The following is a 26,841-nucleotide window of genomic DNA, read 5'->3' as shown; positions in this document are numbered from 1 at the left end:
CTTTTGGGTTTACAGCATAGATTAATATGGGATTTTAAGGATTGGTTAGTTGTCCGTTACACTTTTAAATTTTTACTCTAATATAGACAATGAGATGGAAATTGAAAATTTATCACTAAAATAAGGCGTCAACTTTAAATTTTTGCCAAAGGCCTTATAGCTGAATTGGCACCTCCCCATGCACAAAGTGCTTGGGGTCTAAGGGAGAAAGGGTTCGAGCTGTAGGGTTAACAGTATGTTGTAATTATTTCTCAAAAAAAAAAAACTTTAAATTTTAAAGCTCAGGATGTATTTACAAATACCCAATGTATAGGCAAGCACGTGCCTTGCATGTGCAACCCACACTAGTTTTTATATAAAAAGTCAATATTTTTCTTTCAATATAGTTTAAATAAAAGAGCTTAATTTTAAAAAATTTGGATGTTTTTATTTGAAAGACAGTAATGTTCTTTTAAAACGTTATTTTTCAAAATGAAAATGTTAAATTTATTGTCCATTTTACTATATAAGTTTGACAGATGTCATCTTTCTCAAAAAAAAAAAAAAAAAAAGTTTGACAAATGTCACATTAATAACATATAGATAAATTATTTATTTTATTTTATTTTGGATATAAATACTAACATGAAAAACCAATAATCACTAGGTTGTATAATTTAAGTTTATTGTGTGCCTTTGTGTTAGAATTTATTTCCCTCTCTCGTGTGTGTTTGTTTCTAAAAATAAAAAGATAGTATTATTGAGGGAACAAATCTCTTTTACAAGGATAGGCATATATATATATATATTAAGTTACATATCTTTTACACCACAAATTATAAGAGATATAATAATTAAAAAATATCATTAAATGTTATTACTTTCGACTTTATTACCTAATTAATACAAGTATCACCTCTTTCTTTATTTATTACTTTCCAATTTTTTTTAGGAAAATAAAGGGCACTGCCATTTTCAATAACTTGCAAACTGTACTCATTTACTAAAGAACACCTACCATAGCCAAACCTCCCATTTCGGCAAACAAGTAATTGATCAGTGCACCGTACACCAAAAATTTCTAGCCATATAGCCATATAGCAAATAAATATTAAATTTTAATTGAATAATTCCAATATAATAGGATCGTAAGACATACTTTGAACTTCAAGAATTATTTGAGAGTGCCACTGCAAATAATTCTTGTAGTCCCCTTTTATTTATTTATTTTTTATCTGAGATCTATTGGATATTGGTCATGAGACTGTAGCCTAACAAATTATGTTAATTGCATATTTAATCGAGAGATATGAGATAGAAATTACAGAATGAACACATGCCATTCGGTAAATGGTGTTGATGATTTTGATAGAGATCTTGCTGCTGGGAACAGTTTCATTAACTCATCCATTAAGTCAATCAGGAAGTCAATGAAAAGCTGAAAGTTCCATTGGCCTGTGTATATGTAATGTCTCTTTATTGATTTTTTTCTTGAAAAAGAATATTCGATTATTTTTTATTTGTGTATAACAATGGTGGTGAACAATGCTTGTTTAAATCTTTGCACTGGGACAGGGACTCTCAAATAATAGCACCGTCACCCAAAACCATATAGAGAGAAAAGATTATTTAATCAAATTAACAAAGGGAAATAACCAAAATAGAAAAAAAAAAAGAAAAAGAAAGAAAAAGGTGCTGTCATAGGAGACTCAATATATAGGTGCTACTTGTTTATCAAAAAAAATATATAGGTGCTACTTCCATGAGCAGGATTTTCTTAAACCAGTACACAACCATTTTGAATCATTGGCTTGTTGGACTTTGCTTTTAAAACAGCAGTTTTAGTTTTATTGATGGATCACCAGAAATCCCTAGTATGGTTGTTTGGCAAGCATTGCTCGGTGCTTGTAGCATTAATGGTGATTCAAAATCGGAAAATATTCTACAGATCAGTTGATTTTGGCAGCACCTGGAAGCGAAAAATGCTAAGACTGCAAACAATTATACAACTTTTATCACAACTCATCACGTGGCAAATTATAAGTAGTGAAGAAAAAGTGGGGGGTCCATGTGGGTCCACACCTCCACCACTCATAACTCGCCACGTGGCAAGTTGTAGCAAAAGTTGTGTGATTGTTTGTGGTTCTAACATTGCTCAAAGAAAGCCGAGAGAGAAGGGACTATTAAGAGCACGAGGGAGAAGGGGGTGGCAAAAGAAACAGGTATGAGTTGGATTGAGATCGAAAAGAAAATCTAAAGCTTTGTTGTTGGGGGCAAAATGCATGCGCAATGTAGAAACATATATGGGGTTTTGGTTGAGTTTGTGTAGACACATGATAGATAAAAGGGATGTGCTCCAAATAAGAGGTTTATTCTCTATAACTCAGATCAAGATGGGAAGGGAGAGCCATTTTTATTTTCTAACCACTCATATATTTCTTAATCTTCTAGGTTTGGTCTGATAATCTCTCAATGTAATTGGATGGTTTGATTTTTAGCTAGTTGGTGATTTAAGAACTGATTGAACTTCTAAGTGGTGTTGCCTACTTAGCATACTTGGTAGATATTCAATCAATGTGCGCATTTGATTAGCTTATGATGATTCGTGTTTCTTGACTTACCTCATCTAAAATAAATGAATTTGGTTATATAACCTCGGTTAGTTGATTAAGATGTTTAGTGCCACCCCATTTTAATTGGTAGGGTTTAGCTGAGTAAAGTTGAGCATAGTTGCTCTTTAATATTTTGACTAAAAGACATGAAAGCATGCTTTGTGCAACTAATGTAAGTATGTAACTCTTTCTTTAATATGTGTATGATTCTTCTCAATTCTCAATGTTTAACCGCTTAAGTAATTCAATCAATATCAATAATGGTCTATAGCCTCAACTTTATCCTTGGTATCAACTTGTTTCACTAAGATGGTTGAATTACATGGAAATTTTCCTTTTGGTATCATTTCCTCCTTCATGAAGCATTCACACTAAATCAAATTGTAAAACAATTCTCAAAAGTCTCTCTGTAGTTGAAGAATGAGCGTTTTCTTGAACTATGAATACACTTCTCATTGCTTTTTCCCCCTTTGAGAAAAGGACATTAAAAATCTTTATGCTTTGCTTGGCATTAGAATTATGCAAACCCTCTTACAAAAGAAAAGACCAATAAACTTCTTCAAACAAGCAAAGTATAATAATAATAAAAATTGATTGAGTAGTTACATGCACTTAACTTCAATTAATTCTTAGGTTGAGTATGCCAATTCAATGGACATTAAACAACGTTCTTTTAAGGAGAAATTACATTTTACCACCCTAAGCTATATATTTTTATGACACTTTGCACTCAAAACTTTTCAAATGCACATTTTGCACTCAAAACTATGATCCTTGTTACGCTTTGCACCCCAACATCAAGTTTGCCGCTAACTTGGATAAAAAATATAGCACAACATGAAAAGACCTAATTGCCCTTCTTCTCGATCCTTTAAAAACAATATACTTAAAAAAAAAATTATTCTTACAAATAAGGATGTTGAATCTCTTTATGCTTTGCTTGGCATTTGAATTATGTAAACCCCTTTACAAAAGAAAGAGCAATATACTTCTTCAAACAAACAAAGTATACATATAATTTTTAAATTTGATTGAGTCGATTCTACATAAAGAAAAAGAAGTGTCCTTTTCAATCCTTTAAGAACAATATACAAATAAGGAAATCGAATCTCTTTATGCTTTGCTTGGCATTTGAATTATGCAAATCCCTTTACAGAAGAACATACTTCTTCAAAGAAACAAAGTACACATAATTTTTTAAATTTGATTGAGTCGATTTTATGTAAAGAAAAAGAAGTCCACTTCTTCAAAGTATCTTTGTGTTGATGTTGTTTCTTATTTTCTTGATTGTTATAAAAGAATATTAAGAATTGAAGAAATATTGTAAGATTTCTTATAGATCATATATTCCTTCTTCTTCTTCTTTTCCCTTTTGCCTTTCTTCTTTTAGTGTTTTTAAATAAATGAATAATTGTGGTATTCTAATTTCTTGAAAGAGCATCATAATAATGAAGGTAAAACCTACGGTGACAAAGCATGATTACGTAAATAATAACTTAAAATAAATGTAAATAACAACTTAAAATATATTGAAGCAAAAGTGTTAAATAGAACTACAATTTTCTGAAAGAAACAAGTTAAATTAACTAATAATAACTTAAAATATACTCAAACTAAAGTAATTTAATTAGGTCATATCTCTTTTAAGTGACAAAGAATGATTATGTAAATAATATATTATTACTTTTATCTATTAAAAATATGCCACAATTAGCATTAATCTATGATCACTCAAATACTACTTCCAATAAAACCTATAGTGACAAAGCATGATTTTGTAAATAATAACTTAAAATAAATGTAAATAATAACTTAAAATATAATGAAGCAAAAGTGTTAAACGAAACTATAGTTTTCTGAAAGAAACAAGTTAAATTAACTCATAATAACTTAAAATATACTCAAACTAAAGTAAATTAATTAGGTCATATCTCTTTTAAGTGACAAAAAATGATTATGTAAATAATATAATATGACTTTTATCTATTAAAAATATGCCACAATTAGCATTAATCTATGATCACCCAATTACTATCTTATTATTACCGGATTTTTATTAAGAGGCCATTAGTGTGCTAGTGAACCCTAGAAACAAAACAACTTCTTTAGAGCAAATGAAAGTTTTCTTGCACTAAAGGCACAAGATAATTAGAATGAATGAAAATTATGTTATGTTATCTATTGCATCATACGTTGAGATAAAAGAAAATTCTTAAAATTATATATTTACATGTTTTGTCAAGATTTGATGGCTCAATGCAAATGGAAGGTTGGCAAAGCATGATTCACAATTCTCAATTTTTCGCCACATGTCTCATTTAATTTTTAATTTAGTATTAAGTGAATTATTGAGTGTAAAAATCAAAGAGCACAAATCCAATTAGATTCTAAATTGGCACGTAAGCATTTAAACATATTGTTATCCTTATTAAGTTATATAAGCATTTAGACAATTTTGAAATTTTGCTATTACTGTTGCTGCTTCAAACAAACCTCATGTAAGTTTTGCATCTTGAAGATCAAGTAAAGAATACCTTAAGAGAAGATTTCTCGAAGAGAACTCCAATGAGAGTCTTCTTTCTGTAACAAATCCTACATATTGGTGTTAGGTAAGCCTTTCCCTCTTTGTTTGTTTGTTTGTTTGTTTGTTTTTAATAACATATATAAATGTCCTTCACATTTTTCACATTACTTTTGTTATTTTCTAAAATAAATTTGATGTTTGGTGTTTATTTCCCTATTTGATGCAGAAAACAAAATATTATAAACAATTATTCTTTTTTTCCCTTCTATTCACTTATCTGTTGTGCTTGGAAAGTCTTTCCCCTTTCATTTCAAAATGCATGACATCGCCCCTCATCTTTATGATAATGTCATGATAGGTGATAAGTATCTTTATTTTAGCTTAGGGTAGTAGTAATTTTTATTGTGAACTTGATGTGATGATGCAATGATGAGTTTATTTTATTTTGGCTTCGGATAGTAGCCATTCTTATCGTGAACAAGGTCACTAACCTGATCAAACTACTTTGCAACAAGTTTAGCCCTATACTGATCAATAAAACTGTTAACCTTATTAATTTGATGCTTCATTTGTTGCTGGAATTGTACTGGAAAAGAAATAAATGTGAACAATATTAAGGCTTTTACTATTGTTCTTATTTTAAATTTTATGCTTGGTAAGCTTATCAGTTATCATGTTTAAACTTATGCTTATCCCTTCAAAGTATTTGCAATGTAAAAATTTGCTTTCAATGTTACTCCACCTTTTTTTTAGGATCAAACTAAATAGTAAAAAATGTGTGGAAAGGTTATTAATTTGATGCTTCATTTGTTGTTGGAATTGTACTGGAAAAGAAATAAATGTGAACAATATTAAGGCTTTTACTATTGTTCTTATTTTAAATTTTGTTCTATTTAAGCTTATCAATTATCACGTTTAAACTTATGCTTATCCCTTCAAAGTATTTGCAATGTAAAAATTTGCTTTCAATGTTACTCCACCTTTTTTTTGGATCATCTTATTCTTATCCCACCTATTACCAACATAAATTTAACAAAATAACTTTAAATTTTTTATAACAATCCAATCTATCCAATTTAAAGAACACTGTGTTAGATAAGTTTAACTCGAACACAAAGTTTGGATTAATACATAACTCTCTTTTCTTATCTAATAATGAAATTTAAAATCACTATTCTATATAAAACCAATTACAGAGTTTAGATTAATATATAACTCTCGCTTTTCTTTTCTTATCTAATAAAGAAATTTAAATCAACTAATAAAGATTTTTTTTTAACTGAAATGATAGAACTAATAAATAAATGTAAACTAGTTATGTTCTACTAATAACTGCTAAACCAAAAAAAAAAAAAAAAAAAAAAATTCAGTATAAAACTATTATTGTTATAAATTATTCCCTTTACATATTAATAACTTAATAATACTTATTTTACAGGTCCTACTCTCATCTTGTGCCCAAATCTGTGTTTGAAGCTATGACTTATGAGCTATTGGAATGTTGGTAATAATGTTTTCATTGCCATAAAGCAATCAATGTGTGGCCTTTATGTATTATGTGGAATATCCTACATTTGTAATCAAAGAACATAGTTTTTTTTTTTTTTTTTTTTAAACTATTTGTAATAGTTATTTAACTAATTATCCCATGCATCGCACGGGTTAGCGACTAGTAAGTATCTATTGCCAATGTGGGGAGTTATGAGCCTATAATCATTTTATTTTGTTAAGTTTATCTAACATTTTTATTTTTATGCAGTTATTATTATCTATTTGTTATTTATTTATAAAAATATTTTAAACTAAATGACTAAACTAAACTCATTGGCTTTGTATTAATAATTGACGTACACAACCACACTCATTCATAAATAAAATTATACACTAGTGTCCACTTAACCAATCAAATACTTGGACAATCACTAACTTTACGTTTTTTTTTCTTGAATTTTACTAACTTTATAACAAAAAGTTATTATAACATAATAACAATATACAAACATGTAACAAACCATATCTATTTCCTAATTATTAAATTATATATATTTATATTATAATGTACACACAAACATCCACACACATCATAATTCACACAAATAATATTATAACAAAAAATAATGCGCACAATCAATATTAGACATACTCACACACATAATATAAATTTATAAAAAATAATGACACTTACAATTCACAAATACTTACTCTTTATTCTTAGAGTTGGAAAAACTTGTAATAAGGGTGTGTAAATATATTTTTAAGAAAAAAATTATAGTATTAAACTAGCAAATTATATATATATATATATAAATTTTTTTTTTTTTTTTTTTTTGGGGAAGTCACGGGTTCATTTGAACCCCCTGAGAATGTGTAGGGCCGCCCATGGGTTCAATTATGCAAAGAAATTTTCTAGGCGCCGCCCATGCATTTCATTGTTTCAACAACATTTCAACCAACGCTCATGAGCTAGACTCCTTGGTCATTCACCTGATATTAAGTTTCAACCAACACACACCATAACTTCACTAATAGTATGTTTGAAGCCTAGTTATTGTACATAATATTAATTTGGAGGCTAATAGCCTAATAACCAAACCACATGCATGCACCTTGACAATGTCTTCGGAAGCAAGTTCAGTATGCTTGCATTTGCTGTTTCTACTGCTTGTATCTGGCACTGCAGTCTCACACTGGATTGTCAAGACTCTTCCTGGCTTCCCTGGTGAATTGCCCTTTAAACTTGAAACTGGGTATGCGCTACTAGTTTCTGCAGTTAAGACTATGTATCTTAATTTATTTTCTAAAGATTTTATAGAGAACAGGTCAATTGATTGGTGATGGTGTTAATGGGAATTTGTATATATTATTTTGTGAGTTTCTCTAAAAGGCTGTTTCATCTTTGCCTAGGAGGAATTTCATATATTATTCTTTATGTTATCAGTTACCATGAAGGCTTTGGTAAATGGGTAGAGGTTGGAAATTCTGGCATGTTTAGACCTGAAATGTTGCTTTCTATGGGATTACCAGAAGATGTTCGTGTTATTGCATGGGGCCTTTCCCTTGAGAGGTAAGAAAATTTGTTTTTAGTTCAAGAGAGAGAAGAAAAATTGAATAGAATACGCTGATTATATGTTTTCTATGTGCATTAGCATGCAAATGCAATAGGGAAAGTATTTTTGACACATTATTGACCTCTTCTTTCCTTCTTTATTTTTCTTTCAAACCCAGGCCGACTATGATCTTGTACGGCTATAATAACATCCGGGATCTGTTTGGGCACAAGGTAATTACTATATGCCCTTTCTGTCTTCTGGTTATGAGGGTCATATTGTTTTCATAATGGATTTAGTTCATTCATTTGTCTCTTGTTTTGTGCAGGTGGATCTTGGTCTCATCAAGACAAACCCTATATGTCGTTTAGGACTTTGATTAAATTGACGGGATATATTGATCATTGTTGCAAAAGTTTTCCTTCTCTTTATGTTCCCTTGCTTTCTCTAAATTCATTGGGTTCAGTATTTTTAGCTAATTAATGGTAAAGCGCTTATTTTCAGCACAAATTCTGTCTGGCATTTGTTTGGCATCGGGGCAAGATTAGATTCATTTCAAGTTCCCTTTTAATTATTTGTCAGATCTTGTTTTTATTTAGTATATTTAGTAAAGTTGAAGGCTGCACTTTAAAGTGAGGAACGCTTTTATGTATTTATGTATTGTTATTGTTATTATTTTTGGCATTTTGATAAATTTTGTAAGAAATTATTTATAATCCACTGATTTCATAGATGCTATTATTGTTAGTCACACTTAATTTATGAGGATTTCTACTAAAACTAAATTCAAACTAAATACATTGGGGGAAAATTCTTTTAATTTATGCAACCAAGAAATATTACCAAATCATAGTTCATATTGTCACCCACAAACCTATTGGTTCTTAGGTGTCTTTCTTGTATTATTTATGTTTTATATATCAATTTGTTATAAAATCTTCTAGAATATCATGATACAACAATAGAAAAAATAATATCATAGTGATGCAATAATATCACAATTTAACCTTCAAATTTTAATTGAACTAAAAGTAGCAAAAAATAGATCTTTACCAAGTACACGCATCATACAGAAAACCAAAAATATAAATTGGCACATAATATGAAAAAATAAGACTAAATAAATTACAATGCTACGTAAATAAAAACGTTTACATAATATTTTGAAAATTAACATACCTCTCAAACAAAAAAGCAAAGATATTGTGAGAAAATTATGGAAGTTTTGAAAATTAACATACCTCTCAAACAAAAAAGCAAAGATATTGTGAGAAAATTATGGAAGTTTAATTTTTAAGTCCAATAGAAATAGAGATTTATGTTGGACAAATGTTGAGACATAGTATTTACCTAATTTATTGAATTTGACTCTTACAATTCTACATTGAAGTTAGTCTTACGCAGAAAATTGAAAAGTTTTTTTGATTCCTACATTTCTCATGATTTTTTAGATCTATCCGTATCAAAATAAAGTATGTTAAGTTATAAATGTATACAAATTCTTTGAATTTTATTAATATATTGAAATAAATGCATTTGTCATTACTTAATAATTTGACATAAATGCTAAATTTAGATGAGATGGAAAGCCTAAATGAAAAAAATGTCATACAATATGCTACTTGATAGAACCTCATGCTTTCCCATCTGAGATCTCTGCTTTTATATATATGTATATATATATATTGATATTGATGATTTGATTTGAAGTTACATCAAAGATGCATTTTTTTCTATAAAGTTTGGAGTTTCTTCTTTCCAAGCACAAGCATTTTCGAAACTTCAGCAAGATAATGAACCAAATTGTTTCGGGTTCTTCCAACCTGGGACCCTCTTCAGTATCTGAAAAAGTTCAGCATTCCTCACTTGCATTATCTTCATGGAGAGACCTGGCTGCTTTAACATTAAGGCTTGCATTATCTTCATGGACTCTGATATTCTTATCGCAGGACAGCGCTCCAACAGCAGCTATTGCCTTGTCTTTCTTGTATTTTACGCAATGGCCTGTGTTCTGCACAAATTCATGAACATAGCTCTAGGTTTGTACCCAAAATTAGTTGGGAGTATGTCTACAGGCGACAAGCAAAAGTTACTATTTTCAAGACTCCGTACGAGCTCTCACCCCAAAGTTTCCCAAAATCAATTTTATTTCTTCTACCTCGTGTGGCAAAAATAGGTGAAAACACCATTTTGGTCCATATATTTTGAGGTTACGGTCAATTTGGTTCCTACATTTTGTGGACAGTCAATTTGGTCCTTGCTATTTTCAAGTCACAATCAATTTGGTTCTTATCGTTAGATGACTAACGGAATTTACTCAAGTGGTAAACGGAATGCATACATGGCATAAATTAAATTTAAATATAAATAGTCCTTCTATGTTAGCCCTTCCACGTTAGCTCCCATTACAATTAAAAATCCCACGTGATTCTCACATGACTCACTTAACACCATCCTCACTAGGCAACAACTTAGACCAGATTGAATTCTTAATCCCCAAAATGAAATTTTGAACTAATGAACATGAACTCCTTCTTCATAGCCACATCTCTTCTCACCCAATCCCCAAGATCAAAGCTCCTTTCATTTCAATGATGTTAATCCATGTTGCAGTCTTGGTTTTCTACATTCAAATATGCAATTCAAGACTAAAAAATAATGAAAGACAAACTTTTTAATAATTTTCAGTTAGTACAAAAGTCATTCTTTATGTTGCTCTATATTAATTAATTAATTAATTAATTAATTTCATTTCAATAGTAAATCCCTTGGATCAAAATTATAAAAGTATATATTATGTTCTCTCATATATATATATGAATCATACTCGTAGTCGTGGATTACAAAGTTGAGGTCTTGCATATGCCCTTTATATAAGACTAGCCTAATCACACGCACTTTGCGTGTGCAATGATTTTTTTTTTTTTTTGTGGGGGGGGGGGGGGGGGGTTGGGGGGTTGGGGGGGCTTTGTGTCATAATATTTAGAAGTAAGATTGAGATATTGTCTTAATTCTTAGAATCTTTCTCTATGTGATTTTTTTTTCTAATTAGTTATTTATACATGAGTTGGTGACTATATGAATGGAAGAAACTATTTGAAATTGAAACTTTTCATTTTTTTTTTCCAACTCTCATGTAAAGGCATTAGAAGTCAAATAGGGGAAGTAATCTTTTTAAAGTGTGTGTGTATATATATATATATATATATATATATATAAAATAGTGTGTGTATGGGCTCGTATTGGGGTCTAAGCCCAACAGGTAGGTGATTATGGCCCAAGGAGCCCTAGACAATGAATTTGTAGAAAGCGGGTTACAGAACTGGGCCCCAACGAAGTGAATGTTGGAAACTTTGAGCCATACAACAATTGAACATAAGAATATCTCCTTTATGTCCACTGGATATTCGGTCCGAGGAGACGTGTGGGTGCACTTCTGTTCTTAATCAAAGGCTATGGTCTTTCTCTCTCTCTTCTGTTCTTCCTTCCTCCTTTTTCCCGATCCCCTCTTCATAGGGATTCCCTTCTCTTATATAGCCTCCTTGAAGTCATCAGAACCTTACACTTGTTGATCATCTGAACCTTCACTTGAGTGCCCGTCCCATCAGACATCTCCCCTATCTTTCTGTGAGTTGTAGTGGCCAAGGTAACACTGTTCGCCTGTCTTCTCCACATTAATGCGGCCAGAAAAGTAGCTTCCCTGCATTTAATGCGGCAGCTGTAATCTCTCCCTTGACATCCTATACTCTCTTCCCTCTCCCGGGCTTGTGGGGCTCATCCCTGCTACCAATACTCGTTGGAGTGATTCTTTATTGCTGTTTGGATGCATGTTTGAGCCATATTTGGCACGTCCAAGGAGACATTCCTCCTCGGACCGCCTTTTAAATAAGTTCGGGCCCATAAGAGTTGGGCCGGGAGCCCTTTTGGCGCCCCACTTTCTCCTCGAACGTGGCTGGACTCTGTATAGGGCTCAAGGCCCATTGTTTGATCTGGGGACTTTACCCCTACAGTGTGTATTTTTTTTAAAAAAGAAATAAGGTAATGTAGAATAATATTTAAAAGTGACAGAGACCGTGTGCTAATTTTTAGGCAGAATGGAGAAAAAAGAAGAAGGAAAATGCCTAAAATTTAGGAACAAAAAATACTCTTTTAACCATTTTTTTTTTAATTTAGAATTATTTAACTAAAAGATAGGGATATTTTAGATAGTTTAAGAGTTTGTATGAGAATTTTAGTATGCAAAATGATGAAACCCAAACCGGGAATCTTGTTATTAGTAGTATTAGACTCATAACGCATACTTTGCAAATGCAATAATGCTCTTTTTTTATTTATTTGTTTTTTAAGTTTAGTGTTATAATGTTTAAAAGTGATATATAAATAACCATTTGTAATTTTTTTTTAAGAAAGAGGTAAGGTAACATGGAATAATGTTTAAAAATGAGATATAGATAGTGTCATAAGTTTTAGGCTGAATAGAGAAGATAAAAGAAAAAGCCTAAAATTTAGGAATAGTAAATTACTCTTTTAACCAATTTGTATTTTTTAATTTAAAATTATTTAACTAAAAGATTGGGGAATTTTAGAGAGTTTAAGAATTTGTATGAGGGTATTTTAGTACGTAAAATGTTAAAACTAAAACAAAAAATCCTGTTATTAAGATAAGATAAGACGCTCTCAATATCACTCAAAGATTTTGAACTGACTTTGGTGGGCTTCGTTTGAACTTCGTTATGTCTTACCTTTGTGAATCTACGGGTTTCTAATGGCAAAAATTGGATGATTTTTTTCTAAAAAGATTTTGGACAGAAATCAATACTTCAACTAGAATGACCGAAACATTCTGAAATTGCTGAAATCATCCAAAATAGTCTAGCGAAAAAGTGATTTGCAATGGAGGGTTATTTGTACTAGTTTGGTCACCTGTCAGAGAAATTTGGGCCTGTTTGGTAGGCCATTTCAAACACACTTTTGAGCATTTTAAACACACTTACACACATTTTCACAAACATTTTCACCTACACATATATTAAAAATATTCAAACAACATTACTCAAACCCCTCTACCAAACACCCCCTTCATAGCCAGTACGGTTTGAAACTTACACCCTCTGAAAACAAAAACCACGTCAAATTACATTTAAAGTCATATAATTTAGGGTTGGTTTCAAAGTAAACTTTATAGTGTCAAAAGTTTCAAATTAAAGATGTTTAAGATTATTACAAACTAAGCCCTGTAGTTTTTGTTAGTTCAACTTGAATTATGGAGTTTTAAAAAAGTAGAAGGTTTAAATTCATATGATTTTATAAGTTTAGGGTTCAAATTTAAAACTAGAGAAATTATAAGGTTTAGTTTGAAACCATATTTAAGTATAGGATTTAAAATATAATTTAACACGGGTCCCCACCACCCAAAAAAAAAAAAGTTATGTTCCAAATGTGCAATGATGCACAGTACAAAATTCTCTCTTTTTTTAGGTACAAAATTGACTCTACCAGCATAAGACATCCTCAGTGCTCAATTAAACAAATGTACATATTTTATTACTACTAAACTCAACTCAACAACATTCCATCCAACGTTCTTGAGCTTTATTTTCTTGATTATTCAGCTAACCTTCTATACCTACATTTTAGTATGATAGTATCAAACAACTAACTGCATGAGCATAGCTTAACTAGTAAGTTTGAAGCCTAGTAATACTAATATTAGTAAATATTTTAGGGGCTAATTGATAACCAAACCATAATCACCTTTACATTAATGTCTTCCAAATCAAGTTCGGTATGCTTGTATTTGCTGCTTCTACTGCTTGTATCAGGCACTAGAACTGCAGTCTCACACTGGATTGTCAAGACTCTTCCTGGCTTCCCTGGAGAATTGCCCTTTAAACTTGAAACTGGGTATGCTATTAGTTTCTGCAGTTAAGACTATATATCTTAATTTATTTTCTAAAGATTTTATAGAGAACAGGTTAATTGATTAGTGATGGTTTGATGGGAATTTGTATATAGATACATTAGTGTTGGTGAAGTGGAATTCTTCTACTATTTCGTCGAGTCGGAAGGGAACCCGGGAGCTGATCCTCTCTTGCTCTACATCAACGGAGGCCCTGGTTGTTCTGCTTTGAATGGATTTTTGTACCAGATTGGTATGACTTTCTTCTTCCTTTTCTCTTTGCATCTAAATGACCCTACACTAATTTCATACTTTATTGTAGTGACTACACTGACTAGTGAGTGAATTTTCAGTAAATTACATGTGCCAAGAATCGAGAAAGATTCTTGAAGAAATCACACGTGATAAGGGATGCATAATAAATAGAATAAATAAATAGCTAAAATAAAAAGAACAAAAAAAGACTTTTTTTATAATAAAAAAATTACTTTTTTTTTTTTAAATTTAATTTATACGAACACAAATTTCTTTAAAGTTGATAAGAATTGCATATCAAGAAATATCGAGTTCTTATGAAGAAACATACATATTATTAAAGATTATAAAATAATGTGAAATAAATTAGTGAAATTATCTTTGAATTTCTTGAAATTTTTTATAATTTAGTTTCTTGGAGTAAATTATATTAATAATTTTAATATACTTATAATGAGTCACGTGATAAAATAGCTTAAAATACATACTTTAAGACGTGTAATGCAACCAACTTATAAGACCCAAAATTAATTTATTATTAAAAAAAATTAATGGTAGATTATTGAAATTATAAAAATATATTTAATGAAACCTTTTTAGAAATTCTTGGGATTTGGCAATAGAATTCCTCTTATAGCAACTATGGCAATTGTTTTTTTTTTTTTTTTTTTTTTTTTTAAATATCAGAGAAGATGGCAACTGTGAATATATTTAGAGCAAGGAAGTTAATACAGTACCGTACTGGCCAATATGGCCAGTATTTTTCCCTACTCGAGCTTAAAACGGTACAGAAACACATGAATTTCATTCTGGTTATGTTAGAAATACAGAATAATTGTATTGTATTTCATAAATAAAAGAATATACATCACTGCCTTTATATAGGAGGCATATGTGTGCAGTACAAGTAGAATGTAGTACAAGTACAAGTGTGCTATACAAGTAACCTAATTGGGCCTAAAGCCCATAACATAATATACATTAACAGCCCCCCTCAAACTCAAGGTGGATGTGAGACCAATTTGAGGTTGTTAACCAAATCACGAGTGCATCCCTTAGGAAGTGACTTGGTGAAGATATCTGCAAGTTGATCTTTGGAGGAGACGGAGAAAAGCTTAAGAGCACCATGGACAAGATGATAACGGATAAAATGACAATCAATCTCGATGTGTTTAGTCCGTTCATGAAAGACATCATTATGAGCAATATGAATGGCACTCTGGTTGTCACAATAAAGGGGAGTAGCAGAGGAGGTGGACACACCCAAATCCTTAAGGAGCCATCGTAACCAAAGGAGCTCAGATGTGGTATCAGCAAGAGCACGATACTCTGCTTTAGTACTGGAGCGGGCCACAAAAGTTTGTTTCTTACTTCGCCAAGAAATCAAAGAAGAACCAAGGAGAAAACAGTAACCTGTAGTAGACCTGCGATCAGTAGGATCTCCTGCCCAATCAGCATCAGAGAATGCACGGAGTACAAGAGGAGACTGAGCTGAGTAGAAAAGGCCATGAAAGAGGGTGCCCTTCAAGTATCGAAGAATGCGCAGAACAGCAGCATAGTGAGTTGATCGTGGAGCAGACAGATACTGGTTCACCTGATGAACAGCATAGGAGATGTCTGGATGAGTAACTGTGAGATAAACTAGGCTGCCAACCAATCGTTTGTAAAGAGAGGGATTAGACAATGGTTTCCCCCCTGAGGGAGTCAGATGCGCATTAAGCTCAACTGGAGTGTCAACAGTCTTGCTATCAGTGAGTCCAGCTCGAGACAAGAGTTCAGAAGCATATTTAGCTTGAGTAAAATAAAGTCCATCAGTAGAATGAGTGATTTCAAGACCCAAGAAGTAACTGAGATGTCCAAGAACTTTCATCTCAAATTGCTGACTGAGAAAATTCTTGAGTTCTTGAATGCCACTGAGGTCATCACCAGTTATGATCATATCATCCACATACAGGAGAAGTAAAATAGTGCCTTTGTCAGTGCGACGAAGAAATAAGGCAGAATCATAATGACTGGCCATGTAACCCAAATGAGAGATGGTGGAGCTGAATTTAGCAAACCAAGCTCGTGGAGCTTGTTTAAAGCCATAAAGTGCACGTCGAAGGTAACAAACCTTATTTGAGTCAACAGAGAGACCAGGAGGAGGTTGCATATAAACTTCTTCATGTAAATCCCCATTAAGGAATGCATTTTTGACATCCATCTGAAAAAGATCCCATTTACGGGCAGCAGCAACAGCTAAGAGGGCACGGACAGATGAGATACGAGCAACCGGAGCAAAGGTCTCTTCATAATCAATCCCATACTCCTGTGTAAAACCTTTTGCAACAAGACGAGCTTTGTAGCGCTCAATGGACCCATCAGAGCGAGTCTTAATCTTGTAGATCCACTTACAACCAACCACAGATTTCCCGGGAGGGAGTGTCACCAAATCCCAAGTATGGTTTTTAGATAATGCAACCAGTTCCTCTTTCATTGCAATCTGCCATAAAGGGTCAGTGGAAACCTCACGATAGGTGTGAGGCTCATGTAATGTAGCAAGAGCTAGGGGTGTCCAACCAGACCCGGTAACCGACCCACCCGCTCAACCCGTCCGATCCGGCCCGAGAACCGGCCGACCCGACGCCGGTGACGGTCGGCGGCGGATCCCCGATCCCAAAATCCGAGTCCGGCGGGTCGGTTGACGGGTTAAAGCATGGAAAACCGATTTCAACCGACCCGACCGGAAAACACACCGGAAAGTCTTTCTCCGTCGATTGAAGTAGTTCGCCGATAGGATTTTGTCCGATCTGTCGAGATCCGGCGAGATCTCGTCGATATCTGGCCTGATCTCTTCGAGATCTCGCCGGATCTCTTCGAGATCGGGCCTGATCTCGCCGAGATCTGGCCTGATCTCTTCGAGATCGGGCCTGATCTCGTCGAGATCTGGCCTGATCTCTTCGAGATCTCGCCGGATCTCTTCGAGATCGGGCCTGATCTCGTTGAGATCTGCCAAGATCTCTCCAAGTTCGGCCTAAGCTCGTTGAGATCAGCCAAGCTCTCTTCGAAATCCGGTCAGATCCAGCAAAAATAAGCAGATTTTGGCAAAAATCCGGCGTGATTCTCACAATCCGAGTCCGACCGGAAACCGACCGGAAAATTTTGACGTCCGACCACCCGAACCGTTGCCGTCGGCGGGTCGGCGGCGGGTCCATTTTTAGGAGACCCGAAGTGATCGGGTCGGTTCCGGGTTGGACACAAACCCGACCCGGACCGACCCGTGGACAGCCCTAGCAAGAGCAGTGTAACAATGATAGTCAAGTAAATGTGTAGGAATAGATCTTACTCGAGTTGAGTGACGAGGTGGAATGTCTTGTGCAAGATCTTCAGGCGGAGCAGGAGCAGGGGACCCAAGCTCAGGGTTGGGGTTGGGTAGCTCGTCTTCAACCTGTTCATCTTCCACCTGTTCATTAAAGGGTGAACTAGGAAAGGGATCAGTGATATCTGGTGGTTGGACAGAGAAGTCTACAAGAGAATCAGGAGCAACTACAGGAGGATCAGGAGCAGCTACAGAAGGAATATGTGCCTCATCTGGAAAAAGATCTAAAACAGAGGAGGAAGATAGGGAGGCACGAAAGTGAGAGAGCTCGACAAAGAGGCGATGTTCCCAAAAGACAACATTGCGGGAAACACGAAGACGATGAGAGACAAGGTCATAACACCGATACCCCTTTTGAGTTTCGCCATAGCCAAGAAAACAACAAAGCCTTGACCGAGGCTCAAGTTTGTTATGCTCATGTGGCTGAAGAAGAACGAAACAAGTAGAACCAAAGGAGCGAAGGTGGTGATAGTCTGGAGATGACCCAAAAAGGCGCTCATATGGAGTTTAATTTTGGATAACCGGACTCGGAATGCGATTAATAGTATGAACAGCATGAAGAGCAGCTTCGCCCCAAAAAGGAGCAGGAACTTTGGCAGAGAGAAGAAGAGCACGAACAGTGTCAAGAATATGACGAAGTTTCCGTTCGGCTCTACCATTTTACTGAGAGGTACCTGGACAAGTTAGTTGATGAACAGTGCCATAGGAATGCAAAACAGCTTGGAAAGCATATTGAGTATATTCAAGAGCATTATCAGATCGAAAAATTTTGATGCGTTTGGAAAATTGAGTTTCAACCATTTTTGCAAAATTAGAATATACTTGCAATAATTCAGAACGATGTTTCATATTAAAAATCCAGCTATAGCGAGAGTAATCATCAACAAAGATAACAAAATATCGAGACCCACCAATACTAGAGACAGAAGAAGGGCCCCAAACATCAGAATGAATAAGGTCAAAGATATCAGTGGATATTGATTCACTAGTATTGAAGGGCAAAGCTGGTTGTTTTCCTAATTGGCACGAAACACAATCAAAATTTTTTGTAGACACTGAACCTAACAAACCTCTAGAAGCTAATTGTTGTACCCGAGAGGAGGATGCATGACCAAGTCGAGCATGCCAAAGTGCAAGGGAAGGAATTGAAGAAGCTGTAGCAGCTGCAGCAACAGAAACAGGAGCAACAAGTGGAAGACGAAGGTTGTCCACGGGAAACATACGCCCAACTCTGGGACCAGTCCCAAACTCCTGTCCCGTCCTCGGATCCTGCACAATACACCCAGAATAATCAAAGATAATGCGATAACCCAACTCAGCTAATTGTCCAACAGAAAATAAATTATAAGAAAGGTCAGGAATATTAAAGACTCCAGGAACCGAGAGATTGGAGGTCACAACGGAACCTATATTATGACCAGACATTGTGGAACCATCTGCTGTGCGAATATTAAGAGGGTGCGGTGCAGGTTTAAGGTCAGAAAATAAGGACGAGTGAGGTGTCATGTGATTGCAACAAGCAGAATCCATAAGCCAAGAGGTAGGAGACATACCAGATAAAGCTGAGAAAGAAGAGGAATAAGATGCATTACCAACCGTACGAATGACATTGGCGATGATATTTATAAGGTCATCTCTGGAAATGGTGAAAGTGGATCCAGAAGACTGAGACTTTGCAGAGACGGGAGCCATAGGTTGGACACTCTCAGTGTTAGCAACAGTAGCAGCAGAAATGGAAACAGCTGATTTGTTGCGTTGATAGAAAGTCTCAATATTATGGCCAAAACGTTTGCAAAAATTGCAAAAACGTTTGTTGGATTGTCGGCGACGATTGTTGCTGTTAGAGATATATATTAGACATATTAGCCCAATATAATAGGCCCAAGCCCATTCCTGCTTGTACTAGTAGTCTAGGGTTTAGTCGCCTATATATACTCATGTTAGGGTTCATTGTAACACAGGAAGTTATTGTACTACACTCTCATACAATAAAGATGTAGCCCTTAAGGGATTCCTCCGTGGATGTAGGCCGTAAGGCTGAACCACGTAACCCTCGTGTTCTCAGTGTTCCTCCTCTATACTTCCTCTTCCGCATCTACTCTAGCATACACAACATGATGTATCAATGCTAATATTTAACATGGTATCGAGCCAGGTTTCATTCTTGGCATCAAACAAACATCTCTACACAGCAAAGAAGATTCACACGTGCATACCACCATCTGAAGTCACACATATTTCTCTGCCGGATCTAGACTCCGATGAAGACGAAATTTCACAGAACGGCAGATCGGAGAGACTACTTTCCAATGATGCTGTCTGTGGTCTGATCGGAGAAGCGGAAGCAGTGGTGGCGGCAAGGCAGTGGTCTTTGATGTACTGGAGTCGCGGTGAAGGCAGCGGTGCTGCTCACAAAAACGGCTACAGAGGACACCCAAGAAGACAAGACTGTTTAAGAGCGGCACACCAAAGGATCAGAGCAGTGGCTCTGATACCATGTTAGAAATACAGAATAATTGTATTGTATTTCATAAATAAAAGAATATACATCACTGCCTTTATATAGGAGGCATATGTGTGCAGTACAAGTAGAATGTAGTACAAGTACAAGTGTGCTATACAAGTAACCTAATTGGGCCTAAAGCCCATAACATAATATACATTAACAGGTTCAAATACCGGTCATACCAGGTTCTTCCGACTATACTAAACAAAATATCATATTTCGGCCGGAAAAATCATTCTGAACCAAAATAAATCAAGACTTTTAGGCTCCGTTTGGATACTACTTATTTTTGCTGAAAACTGAAAATTGAAAATTGAAAATACTGTAGCAAAATAATTTTTAAATGTATGAATAGTGTCGTGGAATCCATTTTTTAATGAAAAAATTGCTAAAAAGTGAAATTTGTGAGTCCCATAAATAATGCACGAGACCCATTTCTAAATGTAAATTTTCTATTTTTTCCCCTAATTTCATTGTTTATTTTCAATGATATTTTAGAAATTTTTCATTTAAACTTCCATGTTCACTCGTAGGCCCATTAAAATTCAATATCACTGATTACACTGGGGGCTTACCAACACTGATATATGAACCAAACACATGGACAAAGGTACACTGTTTAGTACTTATTTCTCATTAATTTCCATTATTCTAGACACATTTTCCTTCGAATTTTGCTTAAAGTGATAATCATAATGCTTTTGCAGACAGCCAATGTGTTATTTTTAGATTTGCCTGTGGGTGCTGGCTTCTCCTATGCAACAATCTCGGAAGCTTGGAGCGCGTCTGACACAAAAGTAGCTGCACAAGCCTATGAGTTTCTGAGAAATGTGAGTGTAATTGATGGTGATAGCCAATTAAAATGCCTAATTGTTACATTTAATTAGATATAAGAGAGGTGCTACGCCTACCATATTTTTACAACATTTTCACAACAAATCATAGGTGGTTAGTTGTTATTAGTTCAAATTTGAACTTAACACTAAAATTACTTTTTTGCCCCAACAATAACAATCAGTAATAATCTACCACTTAGGATTTATTGTAAAAATGTTGTGGACATATTATTTCTCTAGATATAATGGCTTTGTTAGCACCATTGTTAAATGATCATGGAGAGAGGGATGGGGTGTAGCCATCGATAATGCCTTGAACAAAGTTTAGTCTATCTCGAACTCTTTTAGAGTTCACTCCTCTCATGTAAGAAGCAGAGTAATTCTGTAGTTCATGCTTTAGTTGGGAAAGTTAGGTTTTCTTTCCCTTTAATTGTTTGGATGGAGTCTATTCCTCAAGAATTTTCTTCCCTTGTAATTGTTGATTTTCCAATGTGATTCTTACTAACATCAGGGTAGATTCTCAAAAAAAAAAAAAAAAAAAAAAAAAAAAAAAATCTAAATAGTGTTTGACTTTCAAAATTTTGATCTACTCCCATAACGTTAGGTATTGTTTGGATTTATTTGCTTCTGTCAATGCACCGTGCCTAACTGTCCATTAGAGTTCAAAATTAATCAAAATAGCCCCAAACATGAAGGGTGCAAAACCAAATCAATTACAAACATTGAAGGTGTCATTGGGATGCCAATTTGGCATGAAAGGCCAGACATAGTGTATTGATGGAAGGGAGCAAATCCAAACAATACCTAACTTTAGGAGAGTGGATCAAAATTTTGAAAATTCAAGGGGTGAAATTGAAATTATTACAAAGTTTAGGAGTATAATTTGCTATTTAGTAGACCTATTAAGTTTGATGCAAGGGATTTGAGATGAATTTAGCAAGAATTTGATTCGAAAAACAAAGTGTTCTATAGTTTTTTAATATTGAGTCTATGCTAATGCTCATAGGAGCAAAGATGGAGGCAGGACTTCAAGTTAGGAGGGCAAAAGTATAAAAAAAAAAAAAAAAAAACAAAAAAAACAAAAAAAAAAAAAAAGAGTGAGAAAGCAAATTAATGTTCCTTAATACATTACAATGAAATCATTTATGAAAAAGGAAACTCGGTGTGTGTCTTTGATGCTTGTGTTTGCTACTGGATAAGAGCAAAATAATTTTATTTAAATTTTTTTAAAAGGTCAGGTTGTTTGTTTTGGATAAAATTTATTGATTGAGTTTAATCTTTTTAGCTTTACTATTGGTAATTTTTGTTATTAAGCTAATTTTTTTAGACTTGTTAATTTTATTTAAAATTTTAGATTTATAATTTTTTTTTTATGGCCTTTAGATTTAAGAGGAGACCAAGTGTAATTTTTTAAAACCAAATTGCTAAAATTAGTTACATGGAAGAACAACATATTTTTATTAACTCATGATATGTTTATTCGTGACACAGTGGTTGATCGAACACTTAGATTTTGTGAACAATCCCGTCTATCTTGGGAGCGACTCATATCAAGGAATTGTCACCCCAATTCTAGCCCAAGATATTATAAATGGTAACTTATATTGATCACAAGCATCTAATAGAGCTTACCTCATTGAATCAAATCTTTGGTATACTCAATATTAATCCCAATCTTCAAACTTGATTCTTTTTTATTGAGTTGCAGGCAATGAAGCAGGAATTGAGCCTCAAGTGAATATCAAAGTACACAATCAAATTATTGGACTTGAATTTCTCTCTCTCTTTTTTTCTTTTTAATATAAATCCTTTTCATTTGGTATTTCGATGAATATTAGAATATAATGTTCTTCAAAATAATGCAAGGGACTCTTGCTTGGATGCCCACATACAAATTCAGATCTCCAAGTTAACACAAGAATAATATTTGCGCACCGAATGGCTCTAATATCTGATGCAATGTATAAGGTAGTTAAGACAAGGTTTTTTTTTTTTTTTGATAACAAGTTAAGACAAGTTTTGATAAGTAACTAAAACTAGCAAATTGGGTTTCATTTGCGTTTCACATTTTGGCTGTCATCTTCATAGTTGTTCTTATTAACTGCTATTTCAGTCAGCCAAAACTAGTTGCAATGGGAATTACACCGATTCGACAAATGCAAACTGCACCGTGGCAGTTGCACTAATATCCCAGGTTGGATAGAGTATCACTTATGTTTATTATAACATCATATATTTTGGTCGATTATATGGGCACCAGCAATGAGTGATCGTTAATCTGAATATTTAGTGCATAGAGCAAGTAAATGAAGCAGATATCTTGGGTCCCAATTGTGCGTTCATATCACCAAAACCAAAAGAAGGCGCTCAAGGATTTCTCAAAGAAAACTCAAGAAATTTCATCCTACCATGGTCTAGGAATGGAGACTTTTGGTGCAAAGTAAAATTCTCTCTCTCACATTCTTGCCCTTTTTTTTTTTTTTTTGGTGTGGATAAAGCAACATTCTTGCACTTGTGATAACTTTTTTTTTTTTTCTGTGGATAAAGCAACATTCTTGCACTTGTTATAACTTATAAATGCTCATTCATCCACGTGTTATAAATGTAAGACTGTACAATAGTGGAACTAATTTTATTCATTTATTTATTTGTCACTTTATTTCTGCAGAATTTTGATTATATTCTCTTTGACGTATGGATAAATTATAGAAGTGTCCAAGATGCTCTTCATGTTCGACCGGTAAGTAATTCTTGATAGTACAGTACAATGACAAACAAGAAGTTTGAGGACACAAATCTTTTCTTTTACGATATAAACATTCACATCAACAATTAAAAAAGAAATTGTGAATATTTTAAGTATACTATCAACGAAAAGCAAATAAGTGCTAAATAAGTAATTCTTGATAGTTCAATACAATAACAAACAACAAGTTTAAGGACAATTTTTTTTTTACAAAATAACATTCCCATCAACAATTAAAATAGAAATTGTGAATATTTCAAGTACTATCAATGAAAAACTGATGGGCGCTAAGCTGCTTGTATTGTGAGTTATCTCTACAGGGAACAGTCAAAGAAGTCTTTAGATGCAACATCACCTTGACCTCGGTGTACTCCTACAATGTCGCAGATGCAATTCCCTATCATAAAAATCTGACAAATTCAGGCTTGCAAATCCTGGTTTTCAGGTTCCAATCTACAAGATCACTACACTAAGTATTTATTTGTATTAATTATTACTTATGCTATTACAAATATAAAACCAAACTGAAATATAAGAATTAGTTACATAATTAAATTACAGTAATTTAAATTGTATGTGCCAGATAATTAATAATTTTATTTATATCTACAATTTTACTCTTGCAGTGGGGATCATGACATGACTATCACACATATTGCTGTTGAACGATGGATAAATGCTCTAGATTTGACAATTGATACTGAATGGAGACCATGGTTTGTTGATGGCCAGGTTGCAGGGTGAGTTTATAAGATATGATATCGGACATAAGCATTGTGTTTCCTTCCATATTCTTTTTCCCACTTAAAACTAAGGCTTTACTGTTGTTTTTGTTTTCTTATTGTTAATAATGTGTATATTATTCTCTAGGTACACAAGGAAATATACAAATAGCGGATATCGTTTGACATATGCAACTATAAAGGCAAGAAAAAGAACCTTAATTTTTTACTTCATTAAAAGATTTTCATTTATTTATGCAATCAATTTTTAAAATAAAATAAAATAACATTAATTCTTTTAAATTTGTGTAGGGAGCTGGACACTCTCCAACAGAGTACAAACGCAAGGAATGTTATGACATGTTCCATAGATGGATTCACTACTATCCTCTCTAGTTCTTTCCTTCTATTATTGCTTTTGGAGGAATGTTAAAGCATATTTTATACCTAGTAATAAGTGTTAGGGTTTTAGGTCCCTGATGTCACAAGGTTAATCAACTTTCAACCACGAACTCAACTCTAAATCTACTGCTATCTCATGTTGTATTTATTGGTGTGACTACACGAAGTTTTGAATCCACGGACTCTTTTATTATGGGTTGTTGTACACGAACTCCCATGTTCGTGACTTCGAGATTTCTACTAAAATATTTGATCAGCAACTATGGTTAACTGACTGCAACAACTTTACTAAATAATTGGATCCAATGTTTGCATGTAGTCTTTAGTTGTAGCTTTAAAAGGGTTTGGAAAAACTCCAAACTTGTGTACATAACACTACCCTCCTGTGTCTTAAAGAACGTACTCTAGGGTTTGTATTCATATGTACATAAGATTCACCAAAATCCTAGATGAAACGGCTAAAAAAAGAAGTCGAAATTTCATTCTACCCAAGTCTTGATCAGTCCAGATATTTGTCGGGGGCGGTTTTTTACGCGTAGCCACGTGTCTCCTACTGGAAGTGTGACTCTGCTAAGCTCGGATTTGTTTTAGGGAGTTCAACCTAGACTCAACATCAGGCCGCATAGACCAATGGCTTCCGGTGTATTTTTAAGTCTACAAAATAGATGAAGCCTAAAGTCTTAGAATCATGATAATGGTTGAAATATTTAAATGATATGCTTAGCATAATAGCTTTGATTAGATGGTGAGTTGATACGTTATTATTATGTATATTAAGTGATGTCCAATATTAGAAAATAATTAATTAGGTGTCAAATGTCCGACAATGGGATGAGTCCAATAGTCCATGTCCAGCTGCGGTTCATAATTCATGTTCAACATAATAAGATATGTCCAGCAATGGTCCATGTCCAAATAATATATGTTTAATGGTAGTTCATTTCCAAAAAAATATGTATCCAGTGGTGGTTCATGTTCAAATAATATATGTGCAATGGTGGTAGATCGATTTATTAATATGTATGTTCATTAATGAAGTATTAGTGAAATCATGTTTATTAAATAGTGAGATGATATTAAAGTAACTTGCATCCAGCGGTAAAATAATAATGAGTTAACATATATTTAATAATGTAATTTCAAAGATGGAGAAAGTATTGACTTATCTATCAATTTATTAATATGTATGTTCATTAATGAAGTATTAGTGAGATAAAATGATAACAAGTTAACATGTACTTAATAATGTAATCTTGAAAATAGAGAAAGATTGACTTATTTTCATAGTTTGTAGCTCTAGCCGTAGAACAACAATGGACTTATGCCATTTCAGCAACGTGATAAAATGAGTTCAACGGTACAATATGATATTATGAGTCCTTTGATGGTGACTTCATGATTAAAGGGGAAAAATGGGTGCAACTAGAAGAAGAGAGAATATGTAGAGCCGTGTGCATAGGTTGGTTGAGTTTATCCCCTTTCATCATGCACTTAAATGACTTTCCCCATGTAATGCTCTTTTAATTTTTAGTCAAATATGAGTAATGTTGCCTTCCATAAGAAGGGCTTTTAGTATTATAAGTTTTTGCCTTTCATGAGAAGGGCTTTTAGCATTATAAATATATGTCTTCCATGAGAAAGGGTTTTTAGTAATAAGTTCTTGGAAGAGTGTTTGATATGTTTTAAGATATATGGAGATGGTAAGAAATATATATATTTTGTGAGATATGGTATTTGTAATATGTATAGGAATTATATGTAAATACTTTGTTGGATATGGATCTTGTATATGTATGCTTTGTGAGACATGGAGTTTAAAGATATATGAGAAGTATGTATGGGTATTTTGTGAGGAATGTGTTTATAAAATATATGAAAGTGTGAGATAGATAATATGAATGTTAAATATAGTAAATACATGAGATTATAGCTACTGCTGGAGTGGTTTTTTGTGT

At 33.6% G+C, this 26,841-nt stretch overlaps 1 protein-coding gene across 2 annotated transcripts; it reads left to right on the top strand.

Moving 5' to 3' along the window:
- Positions 1–7,621: 7,621 nt before the first annotated feature.
- LOC126706585 (serine carboxypeptidase-like 7) lies at positions 7,622–25,079 on the top strand. 2 transcript variants are annotated; one of them, XM_050406115.1, is made up of 14 exons: positions 7,622–7,862; positions 14,178–14,314; positions 20,714–20,790; positions 20,888–21,010; positions 22,508–22,610; positions 22,725–22,762; positions 22,883–22,984; positions 23,130–23,210; positions 23,307–23,456; positions 23,685–23,756; positions 24,083–24,207; positions 24,389–24,502; positions 24,633–24,687; positions 24,797–25,079. In XM_050406115.1, exons 1-14 carry the CDS (start codon positions 7,729–7,731, stop codon positions 24,878–24,880), a joined length of 1,395 nt encoding a protein of 464 aa, XP_050262072.1. In that variant the 5' UTR covers positions 7,622–7,728; the 3' UTR covers positions 24,881–25,079. The 2 variants fall into 2 exon arrangements, with proteins under 2 accessions (XP_050262072.1, XP_050262071.1); XM_050406114.1 differs by lacking the exon at positions 7,622–7,862 and adding an exon at positions 13,802–14,066.
- Positions 25,080–26,841: the final 1,762 nt, after the last annotated feature.

This window comes from Quercus robur, chromosome 11 (assembly GCF_932294415.1).
Source record: "Quercus robur chromosome 11, dhQueRobu3.1, whole genome shotgun sequence".
In the NCBI taxonomy this organism is placed as follows: domain Eukaryota; kingdom Viridiplantae; phylum Streptophyta; class Magnoliopsida; order Fagales; family Fagaceae; genus Quercus; species Quercus robur.
This window is presented reverse-complemented; position numbering and strand designations above follow the sequence as displayed.

Excerpts from the sequence above, each read along its gene's own strand:
- LOC126706585 (XM_050406114.1), top strand. The coding sequence starts at position 13,927 with ATGTCTTCCAAATCAAGTTCGGTATGCTTGTATTTGCTGCTTCTACTG. Across the intron at positions 14,315-20,713 it reads TGGATTTTTGTACCAGATTG|GCCCATTAAAATTCAATATC; the intron begins GTATGACTTTCT and ends GTTCACTCGTAG. Across the intron at positions 24,503-24,632 it reads GTTGATGGCCAGGTTGCAGG|GTACACAAGGAAATATACAA; the intron begins GTGAGTTTATAA and ends ATTATTCTCTAG.